Source organism: Brachypodium distachyon, chromosome 3 (genome assembly GCF_000005505.3).
Source record: "Brachypodium distachyon strain Bd21 chromosome 3, Brachypodium_distachyon_v3.0, whole genome shotgun sequence".
NCBI lineage: Eukaryota > Viridiplantae > Streptophyta > Magnoliopsida > Poales > Poaceae > Brachypodium > Brachypodium distachyon.
Genome location: NC_016133.3, coordinates 43,968,759 through 43,984,560, shown reverse-complemented (window position 1 = coordinate 43,984,560; position 15,802 = coordinate 43,968,759). Strand labels below are relative to the sequence as shown.

Below are 15,802 nucleotides of genomic sequence, written 5' to 3'. Positions count from 1 at the left end.
GTCAAAAGGGCCAGCTCCTGTGCTCCGTGCGGTACTCCATACAGTTCTAAGGATTTGGTAGCTGAATAGTTGCAGACTCCATAATGCTGTCCAAGAAGAAAGAAAGTCTTGGCATCGATTGTTGGTTCGGCGCTCCAAATTAAATATGAACATTGATTAATTTCACCAAGAATAAGCTTGATTTCCAGATTTTTTTTCTTGAAATGGGAAAGACAATAATGCTAATTGATCAGAGACCAAGAGTGTCTAATTCAGAGCAAGACAATAAGCTTTGGTCTTCCTGAAGAGCATTCAGGCTAAAGCCCAAAACTCACAAATTACTACAGGTTTCCTAAATAAATAAATAAATTACTGCCATTGCCTGCACCAGCTGTAGCCTGTAGAGAGTCCAGCTGGATTATATAAATGGCCATTTTGGTGAGTTCTGCCCCGGTCATGCATTCAGAAGTCCACACCTGCAAGACAAGCATGGCTTTAAGTTCAGTTCAGTTCAGTTGCATCTCTGCCACCAGACGACTTGGATTCAGACAGAGAAACAGCCTTTCAACATCCTGAATATTACTACTCATCTTCAGTATTTTTTTTGCATCTTTGGTGTTACTTCTCCCTGATCAAACAAAAAATTACCATCAGCAGTATACTAATGAACTTCAGGTTTCGCCAACTATTGCATCTTGTACAGAACGCTAATCAAACTTATTTGATCATTTTCTTGCATCCTATCAACACCACAAAATTGTCCAGACCAGAAGCTAAATTAACTTCTTCCTGAAGGCCTATCGTGTAGATGATATGCCCAACCTGAGTGTGGCAGGCTGTATGTCAAGCACACACACAGACACAATTTTGGCCATTGGATGAGACCACAGCCATTAGTTAGACATGTCGTTTATAAATCCTTTAAGACATGGTTGTAATCTGAAATTGAGTACTACCAATCCTGCTCCCAGCAAGCATCCATTCACTGTCCATCACAGCGACACGTTGCCAACCCTGGGTATTGAACTGCTTCCTGCTGTCATGATGACAAAAAAAGGTTCAAATATAGTTGATCGGTCAGGCCAATCATCACCTCCCGCTGTCATGATAACAGCCTCACAATGTCCTGCAATTAGACCTGATCAACTATATGGGTTACATCTTACAGCACACACATTGTTGACCAACAGCAGCAAACAGATGTTTCGAACCAAACATAACATCATTCATCATAACATCACCAGGTTCTTCATCTGGTCAAGATCACAGTGCTAATGCGCGACCACAAGGCTAAGACACCTGAGACTACACAAACTAATTCAGTCACCAAGCTGACCACTGACAACAATCCACAAGATGACTACAGCGGATGATTGTTTCTTGACCACTGGGAATTCGAAACAAAACTACAGACACTGATTTATGCGTCGAAGCTAGATGATGAATGAAGCAAATGACTCCAGGATCTGCAAGCCAATCTGGGCATGTTGTACAACTTCAAAGGTTTACAACACAAGAACATGGAGCTCCACTTTGTTGCTCCAGCCAGTTTACTTGGCCTGAACCAGCTGCACCAGCTGCAGTCAAAAACATATAAAACATGTCAAAACGGTTAAGCGACCAAGGAGAGCTTACAACATAAGAACATGACATTACTAAATAAGGTCATGACTCATACCTGCAGCATGGTCTGGAACTTTGCGCGCACATCATAGAACTCATTCCTCAGAGAGCGAAGTGTCCTCATGCAGCTGACAAAGGGAAAAAAAATTCAGTAACTTGTGCAGCTACAATAGATGAGTAGAGAACACTAGCCAAGACATTCAGTATGAAGATCTAAATAACACAACGATAGAAAATAGCGGTACTGTGACATAATGCTATAAGGTACTAACCCTGCTCTGTTCTTCTCCCGACAAAACTCAATGAACTGGAGACAAGTGTTCTTGACCCTTTGAGCACCAACGCTGTAACATGCAAACACATAAATCAGGAGTTTGGCCTACAAACTTTGATTCCATTTACATGGATACTACAAAACTAACTGAATCTGAATTAATTAGGCCAAAGGGAATGGTATGTACATAGCAATATTAGTTTCCAATACACAATGTTTTTTCCATAAAATATGCAGGCCCAAGAAGAAAGGAGGTTTGGGAATTCAGAATTTGAGACATTTGAATATCAGTTTGCTGTGTAAGTGGTGTTGGAAATTAGAACATGATTCAGGGCTTTGGTAACAAATTATTAACAGAAAGTATGGGTGATGCTTGTGTGTTCGACATATTAAGTCCAAAAGCTTGGATTCTCCATTCTGGAGGACTTTGTTGAAAGTTAGAGAATTATATCTGCAGGGGAGGAAGATGGCTACTGGAAACGGATGCAGAACTGATTTATGGCATGACTGGTGGATAGGAAATAGTCCTTTAAAAGGAAACTTTCCCTGATCTCTTTGCTGTTGGAATGATCTGGAGGTTACCGTGGGGGAGATGTATATAAGGGATTGGCAGTTACAATTTAGGCGATGGCTGGATCTGGATTTGCTGATACAAAAGGCCACGTTGGATGGCCTCGTGACTCGTGAGGTCGTGGTCTCCAACGTCTGAATGTGATAAACCTAAGTGGCTGTGGAATAGAGCTGCGATCTTTACGGTTAAGAGTATGTACGAGTATTCACATTTATCAAGCTGGGGATCAGATAGATCGTTTCGGCATTTATGGAAAGCAAAAAATCGCATTAAAATTAAGATTTGGATGTGGCTAATTTGGCATAATGCAATTGCAACAGAAGATAATATGAAAAAAAGGAAATGGGAAGGTGATTTTAAATGTCGTTTTTGTTCAACGGAGGAATCTATAGGATATCTTTTCTTTGAATGTGTGGCGGCATTTGTTGGGGGCCGGAATGAGGCCAAATTGCTTTTCTCATTACTTTAGATGGCTACCTGATCTGGTGCAGTTGTCCACCAATGTTCAGATTGTGGGTTTGGCAGCTGTGTGCTGGGCTATTTGGAAGTTTCGTAATGATGCTTCCTTTGAACATAAACTGATCAAAGACCCAGCAGAATTGATTTGCCGTGCGTGTGCTTTTCTGAATTATTGGGCAGAGTTGCAGAAAGACGGCAACAGGGAGGTTCTGCTAGCTGGTGCATCAAATCTACAGGCGAAGGCACTGGACTTGCGGGATGGAGCAAATGGGAGTAAGCGCAGGCTACAGATTGAGGAGGCTTAGCGGCCACAGGTTGAAGCTGAAAGTGTGACATAGATCCTAGCTGGGTGCTGTTAATCGTTAATTCTGCACGCCCGCAATAAGTGGAGAATGGCCCCATCGTTTCTTTGTCTTTGATACTCTGCCTTTTTTTCAGACTTTGTTTTATTTTACTTCTCATACTGTTAGTAGCCCCTGTATGAACTTTTTGCTCCGTCATTCCTTCAATGGAGTGCGGCTGCAAGTTTGCGGTCGGATGGAAAAAATATATAATGACCAACTCTAGCAAATATTCTGCATAAAACTACATATATCATGCTTAGTGAATCCATAGAACACAAAAAGGACTCTTTGCTATTTTTGGTTCCAAATGAAGGCAAAGCATTCAAAACTCAACCATCACCAAATTAATTGGAAGAGCCACTTAAAAGTGCTATCCTTGAGCCGTCCGATGTGAGGAATGGATCATATTTGTCGGATCAAAACCGTTACACACTACAACGGCCAAATGGATGTGAACTCTCCAGAAATTAACAGGAAGGACCATTTAACATGAGAGGATCTGCTGAAGTTCTACAGTTTGAGCCATTACCATGTTTGGGGAACGGCTCATATTTGTCGGATCTGGATCATAAAACATTAACCGGAAGATCCAAATAAAACAGGAGAACGTGAAGTGCTAACGGATCTTGTTTGTCAGATCTACGTCATAGACCTACAATGGCAAAAGGATGCCAACCCTCCCCATATGGAGCGGAAGCGCCACCCAACATAGAAACAAGGCTCCTTGAGCTGTCCGATCAATGCGCGAAAATGGATCCCGCTTGTGGGAGACGGTTCCCTTTTGCCGGCCAAGCACTTGAACCCACTTGGATCACGGCGAGACAGATAGAAGCGGGACGAAGAGCAATAACACGATATGCACGTCGTGGTGGAAAAATATGGGTACGTATATTTTGCGACAAACCAGTTACACTAAGACCCACGGAAACACGTATGGGCTCGGGAAAGGGGTCCCCCGAATATTGGGTAGCTGTTGTTAAACCAGGTCGTATACTATGAAATGGGTGGAGTATCCGAAACTGTAGCTAGAGCAGCTATCTCCATAGCTGCCAGTAAAATGCCCATACGAAGTCAATTTATTCGATTAGAGATATAGAACCCCAAAAACGGGGTTTTCTTTCTGGAAAGACAATATTTCTTTCATCCTTTTGCATCAAAATGATCAACACCATAAACCCCTAGAATAACTAAACGGACGATAATTCCCCCTCTCGGGAACCATGCTCTAGATGTACCAATTGTCTGGGATCTAAAACCCCATATACTTTTCTCTAAGAACACCATATATACAGACCATATCGATGAGAACGCCCACAGCGTTATGGCACAAACATACATTTAAAAAAAACATAAAAATTAAAACTGAGAGCATCACCTTGAACTGCTCCCTTTCAGCTGATGCACAAAAGCGTCCACCCTTTCAAAATCCACAGAAGGCTTCTCCCTGCACACAAGCACAGCAACAGAAATTTCCCAAACACAGGATCAAAGCAACCTGCCTGCACAAACGAATTGCAATCGCAGGACACGGCTACAAGCGGGCGAGCATTATTCAGAAACAGAGCAAGCGGCGCGTACAGTAGCTTGGCGAGCTCGCGGATGATGCGCTCCCCGTCGTCGCAGAACAGCGTGATGGTCTCACGGACGAAGTGCGGCGCGCTGGAGTCCTGGAGCGACTGCAGTATCTGGAATTGCCCGTCGAGCAAACCCTAAACCCCCCACCACCAATTTAGCAACGGACGCAGAGCAGAGAAGAACAGAACCGTCAAATTTAATCCCCCAAAATCCCCGCACAGATGGTAACGAAAAGGAGAGAGCAGAGCGGGACGGTGGAGGAGACTCACATCGGAGAACATGCTGGTGATAAAGCCGTGCAACTGGTGCACCAGGGAGAAGGCGGCCATGGCTCGACTACGGGAGAAGAAGTGAAGGGGAGGAGGAGGAGGGAGTTCGGGAATAGGAGGAGATGGGAATGGGAATGGCTTTTGGCCTGGGAGCTGGAATGGGATTTCTGGCCTGCCTTTGCCTAGTTCTTTTTTTCTTTCTTTCTGAATTAGCAGTTCTTTGTTGTTTAAACATGACTTTGGTTGCACTCCCTTCGATCCTAAATTGTTTTAGTTCAAATTACGACAACAATTAAGATCAAAGGAATACTATTTATCAACAAAACATGGTGAGTTTATCATATCAAACTTGTCGTGCGAAGAGCATTTCAATTTTTTTAGGAAAAGCATTTCAATTAGCTAGGTGGTTTCGACCGTCCTACGACGGTTTGACGAGCATAAGGGATTGTAGGGATAAGTATTGATATCCCGTCTTTAAGCTTTCACATGTGAGAATGTTAAGTTTCAAACTGTAACGGACGTTGTTATATTATTTATACTTGATTTAACATGTAAGAAGTACAAATAGCTTTATGGATGCCTTTTACTTACCTATCTCATATGATTTTTGTGGTGTGTGATGAGGTTAACTTCAAAATTGATTGGTTGCATCAGAGGTTGATTTCTTACTAAAACACAAAGGCATGCCAGAAATCCCTTTCTCCCCATAAATACCCCTAACTCTAATCATTCAACAAAAGCCATTCCTAACTCCTCCTATTCCCAAACTCTCCCTCTTCCTCGCGTGACTTCTTCTCTAGTAGTTCAGCCATGGCCACCTCATCGGTGATGCACCAGATGAACAGCCTTGTCTCTAGCATATTTTTCAATGTGAGTCCCCACATTCCGTCCCACCAATCTCGTTATTCCATTAGCATTCGTGGGGAAACTTTTGGAGGGAATCTGATGTTTTTCCTCTTCTTACTATGTGTTCATTTTGGTGAGGTTAGGGCCTACTGGACGCACAGTTCCAATAGCTGCAGGACTCCAAGCTCTACAAGCCAAGCAAAGCATGTTGTACCACTTCAAAGGTACAGCGAAATATCGTCAGAAAATGCGACCCCACTATGCTGATTCAGTGGCCTTACTTCTTCGAATAATAGGCCACAAAACCTGCTGCACCAGTGACATTCAAAAAAACAAAAAAAATGTCAGCACCGTAAGCGACCAAGGAGAGCTTGCAGAATAAGAACATGACATTGCAAAATAAGGTGATACCTGATGCATGGTCAGGAACTTTGTGCGCACATCATGGAACACATTCCTCACAGAGTTGAGTGTCCTCAAGACCTGGCAAAGGGAGAAAAGTCCGGTAACTTGTGAGGCTAGACTAGATGCGTAGAGCACACTAGTCAACACGTTCAGTATGAAGATACAAATAACACAACCGTAGAAAATAGCGATACTGTGACGTAATACTATCAAAGGTACTCACCTTGCTATGTTCTTCTCCCAACAAAACTCAAAGAACTGAATGCAACTTTTCTTGACCCTCTCAGCACCAACACTATAACATGGAAATGTATACAAATTAGGAGTTTGGCTTACAATGTTTGTCGAAGTTTCTCCAATAAAATGGAATCCAAGTTTGTAAGCCAAACTCCTGATTTGTATGTGTTTGCATGCTACAACGTTGGTGCTCAGAGGGTCAAGAACACTTGCATTCAGTTCATTGAGTTAGGTGAGGAGAAGAATAAAGCAGGGTTAGTACCTTATAGCATCGTGTGACAGTATCATTATTTTCGAGCATTGTAGTGTACTCCCTCCTTTTCACAAAGGTTGGCATATTTTGTTTCGTTAAGACAAGTCTTTGACCAATGGAAACTCTATTGATATGCGTTTTTTCATACATGAAATTTAGATCAATGGATTCGTCTTTAAATGTTCTTGCTAATGATCATGATTTCGTATCATATAACTTACATATTAATGGAGTAATTCTTGGTCAAAGCCTTGTCTTAACGAAACAAAATACGCCAACCTTTGTAAAATGGAGGGAGTATTATTTAGATCTTCATACTGAATATGTTGGCTGCTGTGTTCTACTCATCTACTAGAGCCTCATAAGTTTTTGATTTCTTTTTTGCCTTTGTGAGCTGCCTGAAAACGCTCAGCTCTGTGAAAAACGAGTTCTATGATCTGCGCAGAAAGTTCCAGACAATGATTTAGGTATAACCTTATTTTTATTAATTTCTTGTTATTATGTCATAAGCTCTTCCTGATTTCTTTCGGTGCTGGCATGTTTCTTCTGTTTTTGAATGTAGCTGGTGCAACAAGTTGAGGACTATTACCCCAAGAAACTGGCTCGAGCAACAAAGTGTCGCTGCATTTTCGGATGATACCGCTGAAACTTTGAAGTCGTACAACATGCTTAGCTCTGGTGTAGAGCCTGGAGTGCTTTGTTTCTGTTATTATCTAGCGTATGTAGTTTTTTTTTCGAATTCCAAGTGGTCAAGGAAACAATCATCCGTTGTTATCTTGCATATTCTTGTCAGCAAAAAGTTCCAAACCATGCTTCAAGGTATGACCTTATTTTTATTAATGTCATGTTATCATGTCGTAATCTCTTCCTGATCTCTTATGTGTTGGCATGATTTATTTTTATTTTTGAATGCAGCGGGTTCAGGCCTATTACCCTAGTAAGAAAACCGGCTCAAGCAACAAAGTATCGCTGCATGTTCGAACGATACCTCGCTGCGTGTTTGACGTTGTGCAAACCCAAGCAACTCACCAACCCCAAGAAAATGACTCTAGGCTCTACAAGCCAATCCGAGCATGTTGTGCGACTTCAAAGGTGCAGTGAGGTATCGTCAGAACATGCAGCACCATTATGTTGCTCCTATGGGTTTACTTCTCTGGATAATAGGCTAGAACCTGCTACACCGGCTACTTTCAAAGACAGAAAAAATGTCAGCACTGTAAGTGACCAAGAGAGCTTGTAGAATAAGAACATGACATACAAAATAAGGTTATACTTGATGCATGGTCAGGAACTTTGTGCGTACATCATTGAACGCATTCCTCATAGAGTTGAGTGTCTTTAGACAGCTGGCAAAGGGAAAAAAAAGTCCAGTAACTTGTGAGGCTAGACTAGATGCGTGCCACACTAGTCAACACATTCAATATGAAGATACAAATAACACAACTATAGAAAATAGCGATACTGTAACGTAATACTATCAAAGGTACAAACATTGCTATGTTCTTCTCCCAACAAAACTGAAAGAACTGAATGCAACTTTTCTTGACCCTCTCAGCACCACAATAACATGAAAATGTATACAAATTAGGAGTTTGGCTTACAATGTTTGTCGAAGTTTCTCCAATAAAATGGAATCCAAGTTTGTAAACCAAACTCCTGATTTGTATGTGTTTGCATGCTACAACGTTGGTGCTTAGAGGGTCAAGAACACTTGCATTCAGTTCATTGAGTTAGGTGAGGAGAAGAATAAAGCAGGGTTAGTACCTTATAGCATCGTGTGACAGTATCGCTATTTTCGAGCATTGTAGTGTATTATTTAGATCCTCATACTGAATCTGTTGGCTGTTGTGCTCTACTCATCTACTGGAGCCTCATAAGTTTTTGGTTTCTTTTTTTGCCTTTGTGAGTTGCCTGAAAACGCTCAGCTCTGTGAAAAACAAGTTCTATGATCTTCGCAAAAAGTTCCAGACAATGATTCAGGTATAACCTTATTTTTATTAATTTCATGTTGTTATGTCATAAGCTCTTCCTGATTTCTTCCAGTGCTGGCATGTTTCTTCTGTTTTTGAATGTAGCTGGTGCAACAAGTTGAGGACTATTACCCCAAGAAACTGGCTCGAGCAACAAAGTGTCGCTGCATGTTCGGATGATACCGCTGAAACTTTGAAGTCGTACAACATGCTTAGCTCTGGTGTAGAGCCTGGAGTGCTTTGTTTCTGTTATTATCTAGCGTATGTAGTTTTTTTTCGAATTCCAAGTGGTCAAGGAAACAATCATCCATTGTTATCTTGCATATTCTTGTCAGTTGTGTGTTTGGTGACTGAATTAGTCGGTGTAGTCTCTGGCGTCTTAACCTTGTGGTTGCGCAGTAGCACTATAATCTCGGCAAGATTGAGAGGATGGTGATGTTATCGTAAATAATGTTCATGGTCGACTCTTAAAAGAAATCCATGGTGACTAACAATGTAGGGAGAAGTTCAATACCCAGGTTAATTTGAGCAAGGTGTTCGCTGAGATGGTAATGAACGGATGGCCGCTGAGTGTAGGTTTGGTGCCAAATAACCATGTCTTAAAAGACTTGAACTACATGTCTAAAGGCATGTGGTCTCAACTCTCAACCACAACAGCCTGCATGCCACACACGGTTGAGTGCATCACCTGCAAGATGGGCCTTGAGGAAAGAGGTTAATTTTAGCATGTGGAATGTTATGGTGTTGATGGGATGCAGGAACTAATCAAAGAGTTTAATTAGTCCGTGGAATTGTAAGAAATGCAGGTGAACTGAACCGAAAGCCAAACCCAAGCTTGTCTTGTAGGTGTGGGCTTCTGGATGCTTGGCCGGCATGGTCACTACCAGCAACGCAACAACCCCAAGCAACACCGCGGGGAGAGCAACACGCCAGTGACGACAGAGGAAGCATAAGAGGTGGAGAGGCACCATTAATTATTGTCCTCCTTGACCGTGCAACAACTGCATAGCGAGCCGGCTAGGCTCTAGGCAGCTAGCTAGGTCAATCACCCCAAGCCCATGGTGGGCCACATGTACATGTATGGCCTCCAAGTGGCGCTTTGTAACATAGCGCTTATCTCTAAATTTGGATTTATGGGAAAAATAAATTACATGGAACAACAATCACTTATTTATCCTACAATTTTTTTTCGAAAAAGGAGGGAGTACCCCTGGCCTCTGCATCAATCGATGCACACAGCCAATTTGTCCTACAAATAGCTGTCAACAATCAAGTAAAAGCTGAAACATCAACAGTTTCTGACGAACCTAAATGCTACTGGTAAAATGTAGGAAAACACAAATAGCTGTAAATATGTAAGTAAAAGTTAGAAAACAAAATGTACCTTTCAAATCAAGCAGTGCACCAAATGATCAAAAATAAAATGTTTTCGTATTAATGGGAACAATACGAGCCATCAAAGAGTCCCATGTAAACCGTACAACAGCCCCCCCCCCCCCCCCAGTGGGTTTTGGTAATTATGATCAATTGAATAAGGGACTAATACATGTGCTAAGTGTATGAAAAGGGTTAATACCATCTACTGGTGTTTGCCGGGCATCTATGATACCAAAAAATAAAAGGACCAAAGATAAACATTTCTATTTTTTTCTATATGATTTGTGATAATCACTTGGAGTCCTAGGAAATAAGGACGTCGAAAGTCCCATGAGAAGAGCCAATGTATACCTACAAACCTTGTTGTCCAGATCTAAATGTTGAATATATCGTTGTTTTAGGTTGAGAGGAAATTTTGCTGAGAAGCACCATGGTATTTCAAGGGGTTCTAACCAGAATTTCTCCCGTTATCAGAAAGCTACACGAATCCTTTTTGACACTTTTTGGTCAGCCCGAGTTCCTGGGCACAACATCTATGCAGCGATTAGGAGAGTAGAGAACCACAATTGATAATCAAAGTTACGCCTCCACTAAACGTTAAGACTATCATAATCATCACCAAAATTGACCCACGAGGACCATGTCCGGGGTTTGCACGAGAGCCAACATGTATCTATGCTCTATAGCAACACGTTCAAAAGGACGATGCAAAACACCGCCGTTGCTAGATCTAGCTAATAGCCAAATCCTCCTTTTCTTCCTGAATATCTAATGCGAAAATTGTCAACCGAACCATCAACACGCCATGTTGCTAAATATAGCAAGATGACCAGATGGCTAGACCATGTTGTGGTCCACCACCACCATGTCCGATTATCGTCAACACCACTCATCAAATCTGCCTAGAGGATATGTCGGCGGCCAAAACGGCTACCTAGCTTGAAAGCGATCGTCGGCGGCCAAAACGGCTACCTCCAGATATAGTTAGATGACCAGATGGCTGCACCATGTCATGGTCCAACACTGCCATGTTCTATTGCCGTCAACATCGCTCATCAGATCTGCCTAGAGGATATGTTGGCAGCCAAAACGGCTACCTCCAGATATAGTGAGATGACCAGATGGCTACACCATGTCATGGTCCACCACCGCCATGTCCGATTGCCGTCAACACCGCTCATCAGATCTGCCTAGAGGATATGCCGGCGACCAAAACGGCTACCTCCAAAGCGACCGTCGATATTGACAAAAAAGAGAAGCCTCGAAGATAGCCAAAATAACTTGTAAGAGAGCACCTGGGAGAAGATGTGCATACCCGGAACCATTCCAAGAGGAGACGACTGCCATATGACGATCTAGATCTGGTGTAGGCTGAAATAGCTTGCCACATGACGATCTCCAACAAACACCACCGGATCCTTTTGGATTGCCATCGATCCTAAAGCTTTGCACCATCATGGTCGCCCACACCACCTACCACCTCCTCTAGGCTGCGATAACAGCCCAAGGAGAGAAGCTATTTCCCTACGCCACAAGTAATAGGAGTGTCGCCGCCGCCAAGGGCAGGCTAGGTGTCCGCCCCTTCCAATCGTGAGGGGAACGAAAGGTCGAAACAACTATGCTGGGGAATTCTAGTCACGGGCTTGTATCAAGGAGAGCAACGCGTTTTCCACAGCTATTTTGCCAGCATATGCCAGCTTAGGGAATCATTTATAGCATTTAATCAGCATCATAAATTTTGGGAAATCTTAAAGATTTTTTTTGGCAGAGTAACCCCCCCCCCCATATAGCCACATTTAAACGGCATCGTCTGTATTTGCAAAAATATATTAATGTATATTACAAGCATAAACAAGAGGGAGAGAGGGAGGGACTGCGGAGAGAGAGAAAAGAGATTCTTATTGAGCCAAAAGCAAAGACAGTGATGTTTCATCCGCTGGCGATTTGGCGGTCCACGGTTTGAAATGCTGGATTTGAAATTCCATGCAGCATGGGTGTGCATTCCACGATGATATTCATGTGTTGCAAACATTGGGCTAAGGCTAACTATAAAGGATAGGATTCGACATGCACGATCAGATGTTACTATGAACATTATATCACAGGCAACACCAATGGTGTTGTTATTACTTCCACGCAACGGCAGATTCAGAAAATCAAAATACTCATATGATCTAGCAAGAACTATACATATAGAAAGACTCACGAGCCTAATAAAGTAGTACACCAGATCAAACACACAAAGCTAATTCGCAGTTCAGATCTTGGAGGCGAAGTCCAGCCCCTCCTTGGAGAGCGCCTCGAGGTCGGCCGCCGGCGGCTGGGCCCTGGCGACCTTGGCGATGGCCTGGTTCTCCTCGGCCGAGCCGCCCTCCAGGAACACGCCGATGACCTTGCCGTCCTTGACCCAGTAAGTGCCGAACTTGGCCTTCTCCGTCGCCGGGTCGTTGTCGCCGAACAGCACCGTCTCACCAACGTTGTCGCCATAGAACTGCCACGCCACCTCGAATGACCGGGAGTAGAAGTAGGGCAGGTAGTCGTACTCCGCCGCGGTCTCGCCGGTCTCCTTCGCCTTGATCGCCTTCACCGCCTGCTCCGCCGACTTCCGGGCGTGGTCCACGTGCTCCACTCTCCTCGGCTCGTTGTAGAGCTTCATGGGGAAGGTGGCCACGTCGCCGATGGCGTACACACCGGCCACGCTTGTCTCGAAGAATGTGTCCGTCTGCAGTGACAGGACAGGATTGAGGACTTGTCAGACCTTAAGGCGGAAGCGAGAACAATCTCAAAAGGAATAATGTGGAGTTGGATGATATAGCAGTTGTCAGCATAAGATTGGACTGACCTTGAGTCCACCTTTCTCCTCCTCGACTTGGCCTTTGAAGAGCCCTGTCAATGGCCTGCCGCCAACGCCAACGATGACGATGTCCGCGTCGAGTACTCTCCCATCCTTAAGGTTCACTTTACTAACCTGCAATGCCAAGAACAGACTGAAGCAGGTGAGCACTGTCCTTCACAGGAAAGAAGACAACCCACTGCCAAACTGAAATTACAGAGTATAAGCTCAGAACTCACATCTCCATTGGCATCAGCATCAAATCCACTGGCCACGGTACCCTTCACAATGTTGATTCCTTTGCTCGCGTAGTAGCCCTCGTAGAAATGAGCAATGCCGGCGGTGAAGAGCCGGGGCACTACAGGAAATGGTACTTGCAATATGAGATGCAAACCATGCAGAGGAAGTGGTGTTTCTTTGCTACTTAAGCAATTCAGAAATGCAGAAACAAGATAAGCTTCCACATAAGAAGAAAGACTTACTGCACCACGGTTCTGGGTACACCATAGTGACATCAAAGTTGTTGGTCTTGAGCGCCGCGCCGAGCTCAAGCCCTATGTAGCCACCCCCGACGACGACGGCCTTCCCGTCCTTCTTTGCCTGCATAGCTGCGACCAACTTGTCGGCATCCTCGATGTCCCTTAGGTACAATATGTTGTTCGATTCTGCTCCTTGGACGCCAAAGTCAGTGAGCTTTATGGTCTGCGCAAAGCAGAGGAATACATACAAACATCATGAGCAAGATATAACAATATCAGAACTAAAAATACATATATCTCCAAGGGAATTGAGGTTAACAAAACCTCTTCATCTCTTTTGGGTGGAACTGAAGTCATGAACTCACCGAGGAGCCGGTGGCAATGAGCAAGATCTCGCATATGAAGGTTGCTCCATCTGCACTGGTCAATGTCTTGGTGGCAAGATCGGCCTTGACGATTTCAGTGCTGAGGATCAGCTCAATGCCTGCAAACAGACATTACCATGGCCTTCTCAGAACTGCGAAAAAAAAAATCCTTACAAAGGAAACACCTGATGCATGGTGCATGCTCTCTTTTTTACAAATTTACAACCAAGTTTTCAGATAGATTCGGATCCGACATGCCGTTCTTGCCCAGTTATATAAAACCTTACAACGGATCACCATTCACCAGGATGTCAGATAGACTCTTAAAAATAAGCAGAACTAAATTACATGCATTCTGAATGAATGTTTCGCAGCGAAAACTTCCATGACAAAGTAGTGGGCTGATTTTGTGAAGTAACCAGACCAAACCACACGGTCACTAGTCACTTGGTCAGAACTCAGAGATAAAATAATTATATACATATAAATAATTGTTGAGAACTCAAAGAAAGCAACTCCAATCATAGGCAATGGAACTATATAAATCGGCATAATAATACATATCATGCACTGCCATCACCAGGCTCCAGCACCCACCATAACGACCGGTCGGCGCGTGGAATCCAGCATCGACCAGTTAAGCTGCATCCAGAAGACTAGTGTTTTCAAACGGGTGTAAAGCGTAAAATCTGGCGTTACCTTTGTCCGCGTACCATTCCGGCAAGAGCTTCTCCCCGCCGCTCCCGACGCAGGTGTGGAATCCCGGGAGCCTCGCCGCGTCTGTTCAGTTTTGTTCCGTTTAATTCGGATTCAGGTAGGAACTCAATGGTGAAATTCAGTGTATATGTGCAGTGCAAGGCAGAGGGGCTTTGCTTACTCTGGGGGGCGAGGTAGCCTTTGCTGAGGGCTGGGCGCTCGTACGGAGCCACCTGAAAAACGCGGAGCGATTCAGACAGATGATCTCTCTAGGGGAAAAAAACCAAAACAAAACAAATGCGGGGTTCGATTTGAATTTGGATTCGAATCCGTTCGAGTTGTTTGGTCGAGAAAAGGCGCGGGCGGAATTCGATTCCCGATTCGGTGAGGCAAAGGGAAAGGGAAGGAGGTGAGGGACGTACGGATTCCTTGGAGATGATGGCGAGCTCCCCTGGCTGCAGGCCGTGCTTGGCGAACTCCCGCGCCGCGTACCCCTGCGCAAATTCAAAATCACCATCATCCATCCATCCATCCAGAGAGGAAGGGAACCGGGCTCTCGCCTTCGTGTTCGTGAGAATCAGATGAAATAAAATCGCGGAGGAGGTTAACACAGGGGGGAGAGAAGAGGGACGGACCGCCGCGACGCCGCCGCCGAGGACGAGGTACTTGAAGTGCTTCTCGGACGCCATGGTCTCCGGCTCCGGTGGATGGACGGGCCTCCCGGAAGATGATGAATTGATTCGCGAGAAGGAAGGGAAGGAGGAAGAACGTGGAAGGGAGGGAGGGAGGGAGGAATGGAAGAGGAGAAGAAGGTGGGAGGAAAACGCGGGCGTTCGCTCCCTTTTTATTCGCTTCGTGGCCATTGGCCTGCCTGCTTAACTTTTGGCGCGGGCCCGGCCCACGTGGCGGTCTCCTGGGCTGACCACTTCATCGCTGGCGGCTAAATGGCGGTCTCCTGAACAGGACAAACGCACACCTAACAGATGACGTCAGCGTTCCCAGGATCAAAGAGAAACTGAGACGAGAGGTTATCAATCATTTTATAATCTAAGAGCATGTATTGTCTGCTACTCACTCTGATCCATACTAATTGTCTCAAATTTGCTCATCTAGTAGAATAATATTTCAACAATTAATATGAATCGGAAGAATACAAACAGTCCTTTTCTCTAATCGAATTCTATTCTCAGATGAGTTTAGGCAGCAGTGTTAGCTTGCTGGGACAGCAGTGTTAGATGCCTCCTCTA

General features: G+C 44.2%; 2 protein-coding genes across 2 annotated transcripts; both read right to left on the bottom strand.

Annotated features, from left to right (window-relative positions):
• Nucleotides 1-1,111: 1,111 nt before the first annotated feature.
• Nucleotides 1,112-5,256, bottom strand: LOC100824313 (histidine-containing phosphotransfer protein 1). Its single transcript, XM_003574878.4, has 6 exons — nucleotides 5,095-5,256; nucleotides 4,829-4,959; nucleotides 4,626-4,694; nucleotides 1,875-1,946; nucleotides 1,658-1,730; nucleotides 1,112-1,556 (listed from the first exon to the last, which is right to left on the bottom strand). Exons 1-6 carry the CDS (start codon nucleotides 5,152-5,154, stop codon nucleotides 1,530-1,532), a joined length of 432 nt encoding a protein of 143 aa, XP_003574926.1. The 5' UTR covers nucleotides 5,155-5,256; the 3' UTR covers nucleotides 1,112-1,529.
• Nucleotides 5,257-12,231: 6,975 nt separating this feature from the next.
• LOC100823694 (monodehydroascorbate reductase 4, cytosolic) lies at nucleotides 12,232-15,364 on the bottom strand. Its single transcript, XM_003574876.4, has 9 exons — nucleotides 15,191-15,364; nucleotides 14,978-15,049; nucleotides 14,737-14,788; nucleotides 14,559-14,639; nucleotides 13,860-13,978; nucleotides 13,498-13,717; nucleotides 13,255-13,373; nucleotides 13,025-13,150; nucleotides 12,232-12,904 (listed from the first exon to the last, which is right to left on the bottom strand). Exons 1-9 carry the CDS (start codon nucleotides 15,242-15,244, stop codon nucleotides 12,440-12,442), a joined length of 1,308 nt encoding a protein of 435 aa, XP_003574924.1. The 5' UTR covers nucleotides 15,245-15,364; the 3' UTR covers nucleotides 12,232-12,439.
• Between the last annotated feature and the right edge of the window lie 438 nt (nucleotides 15,365-15,802).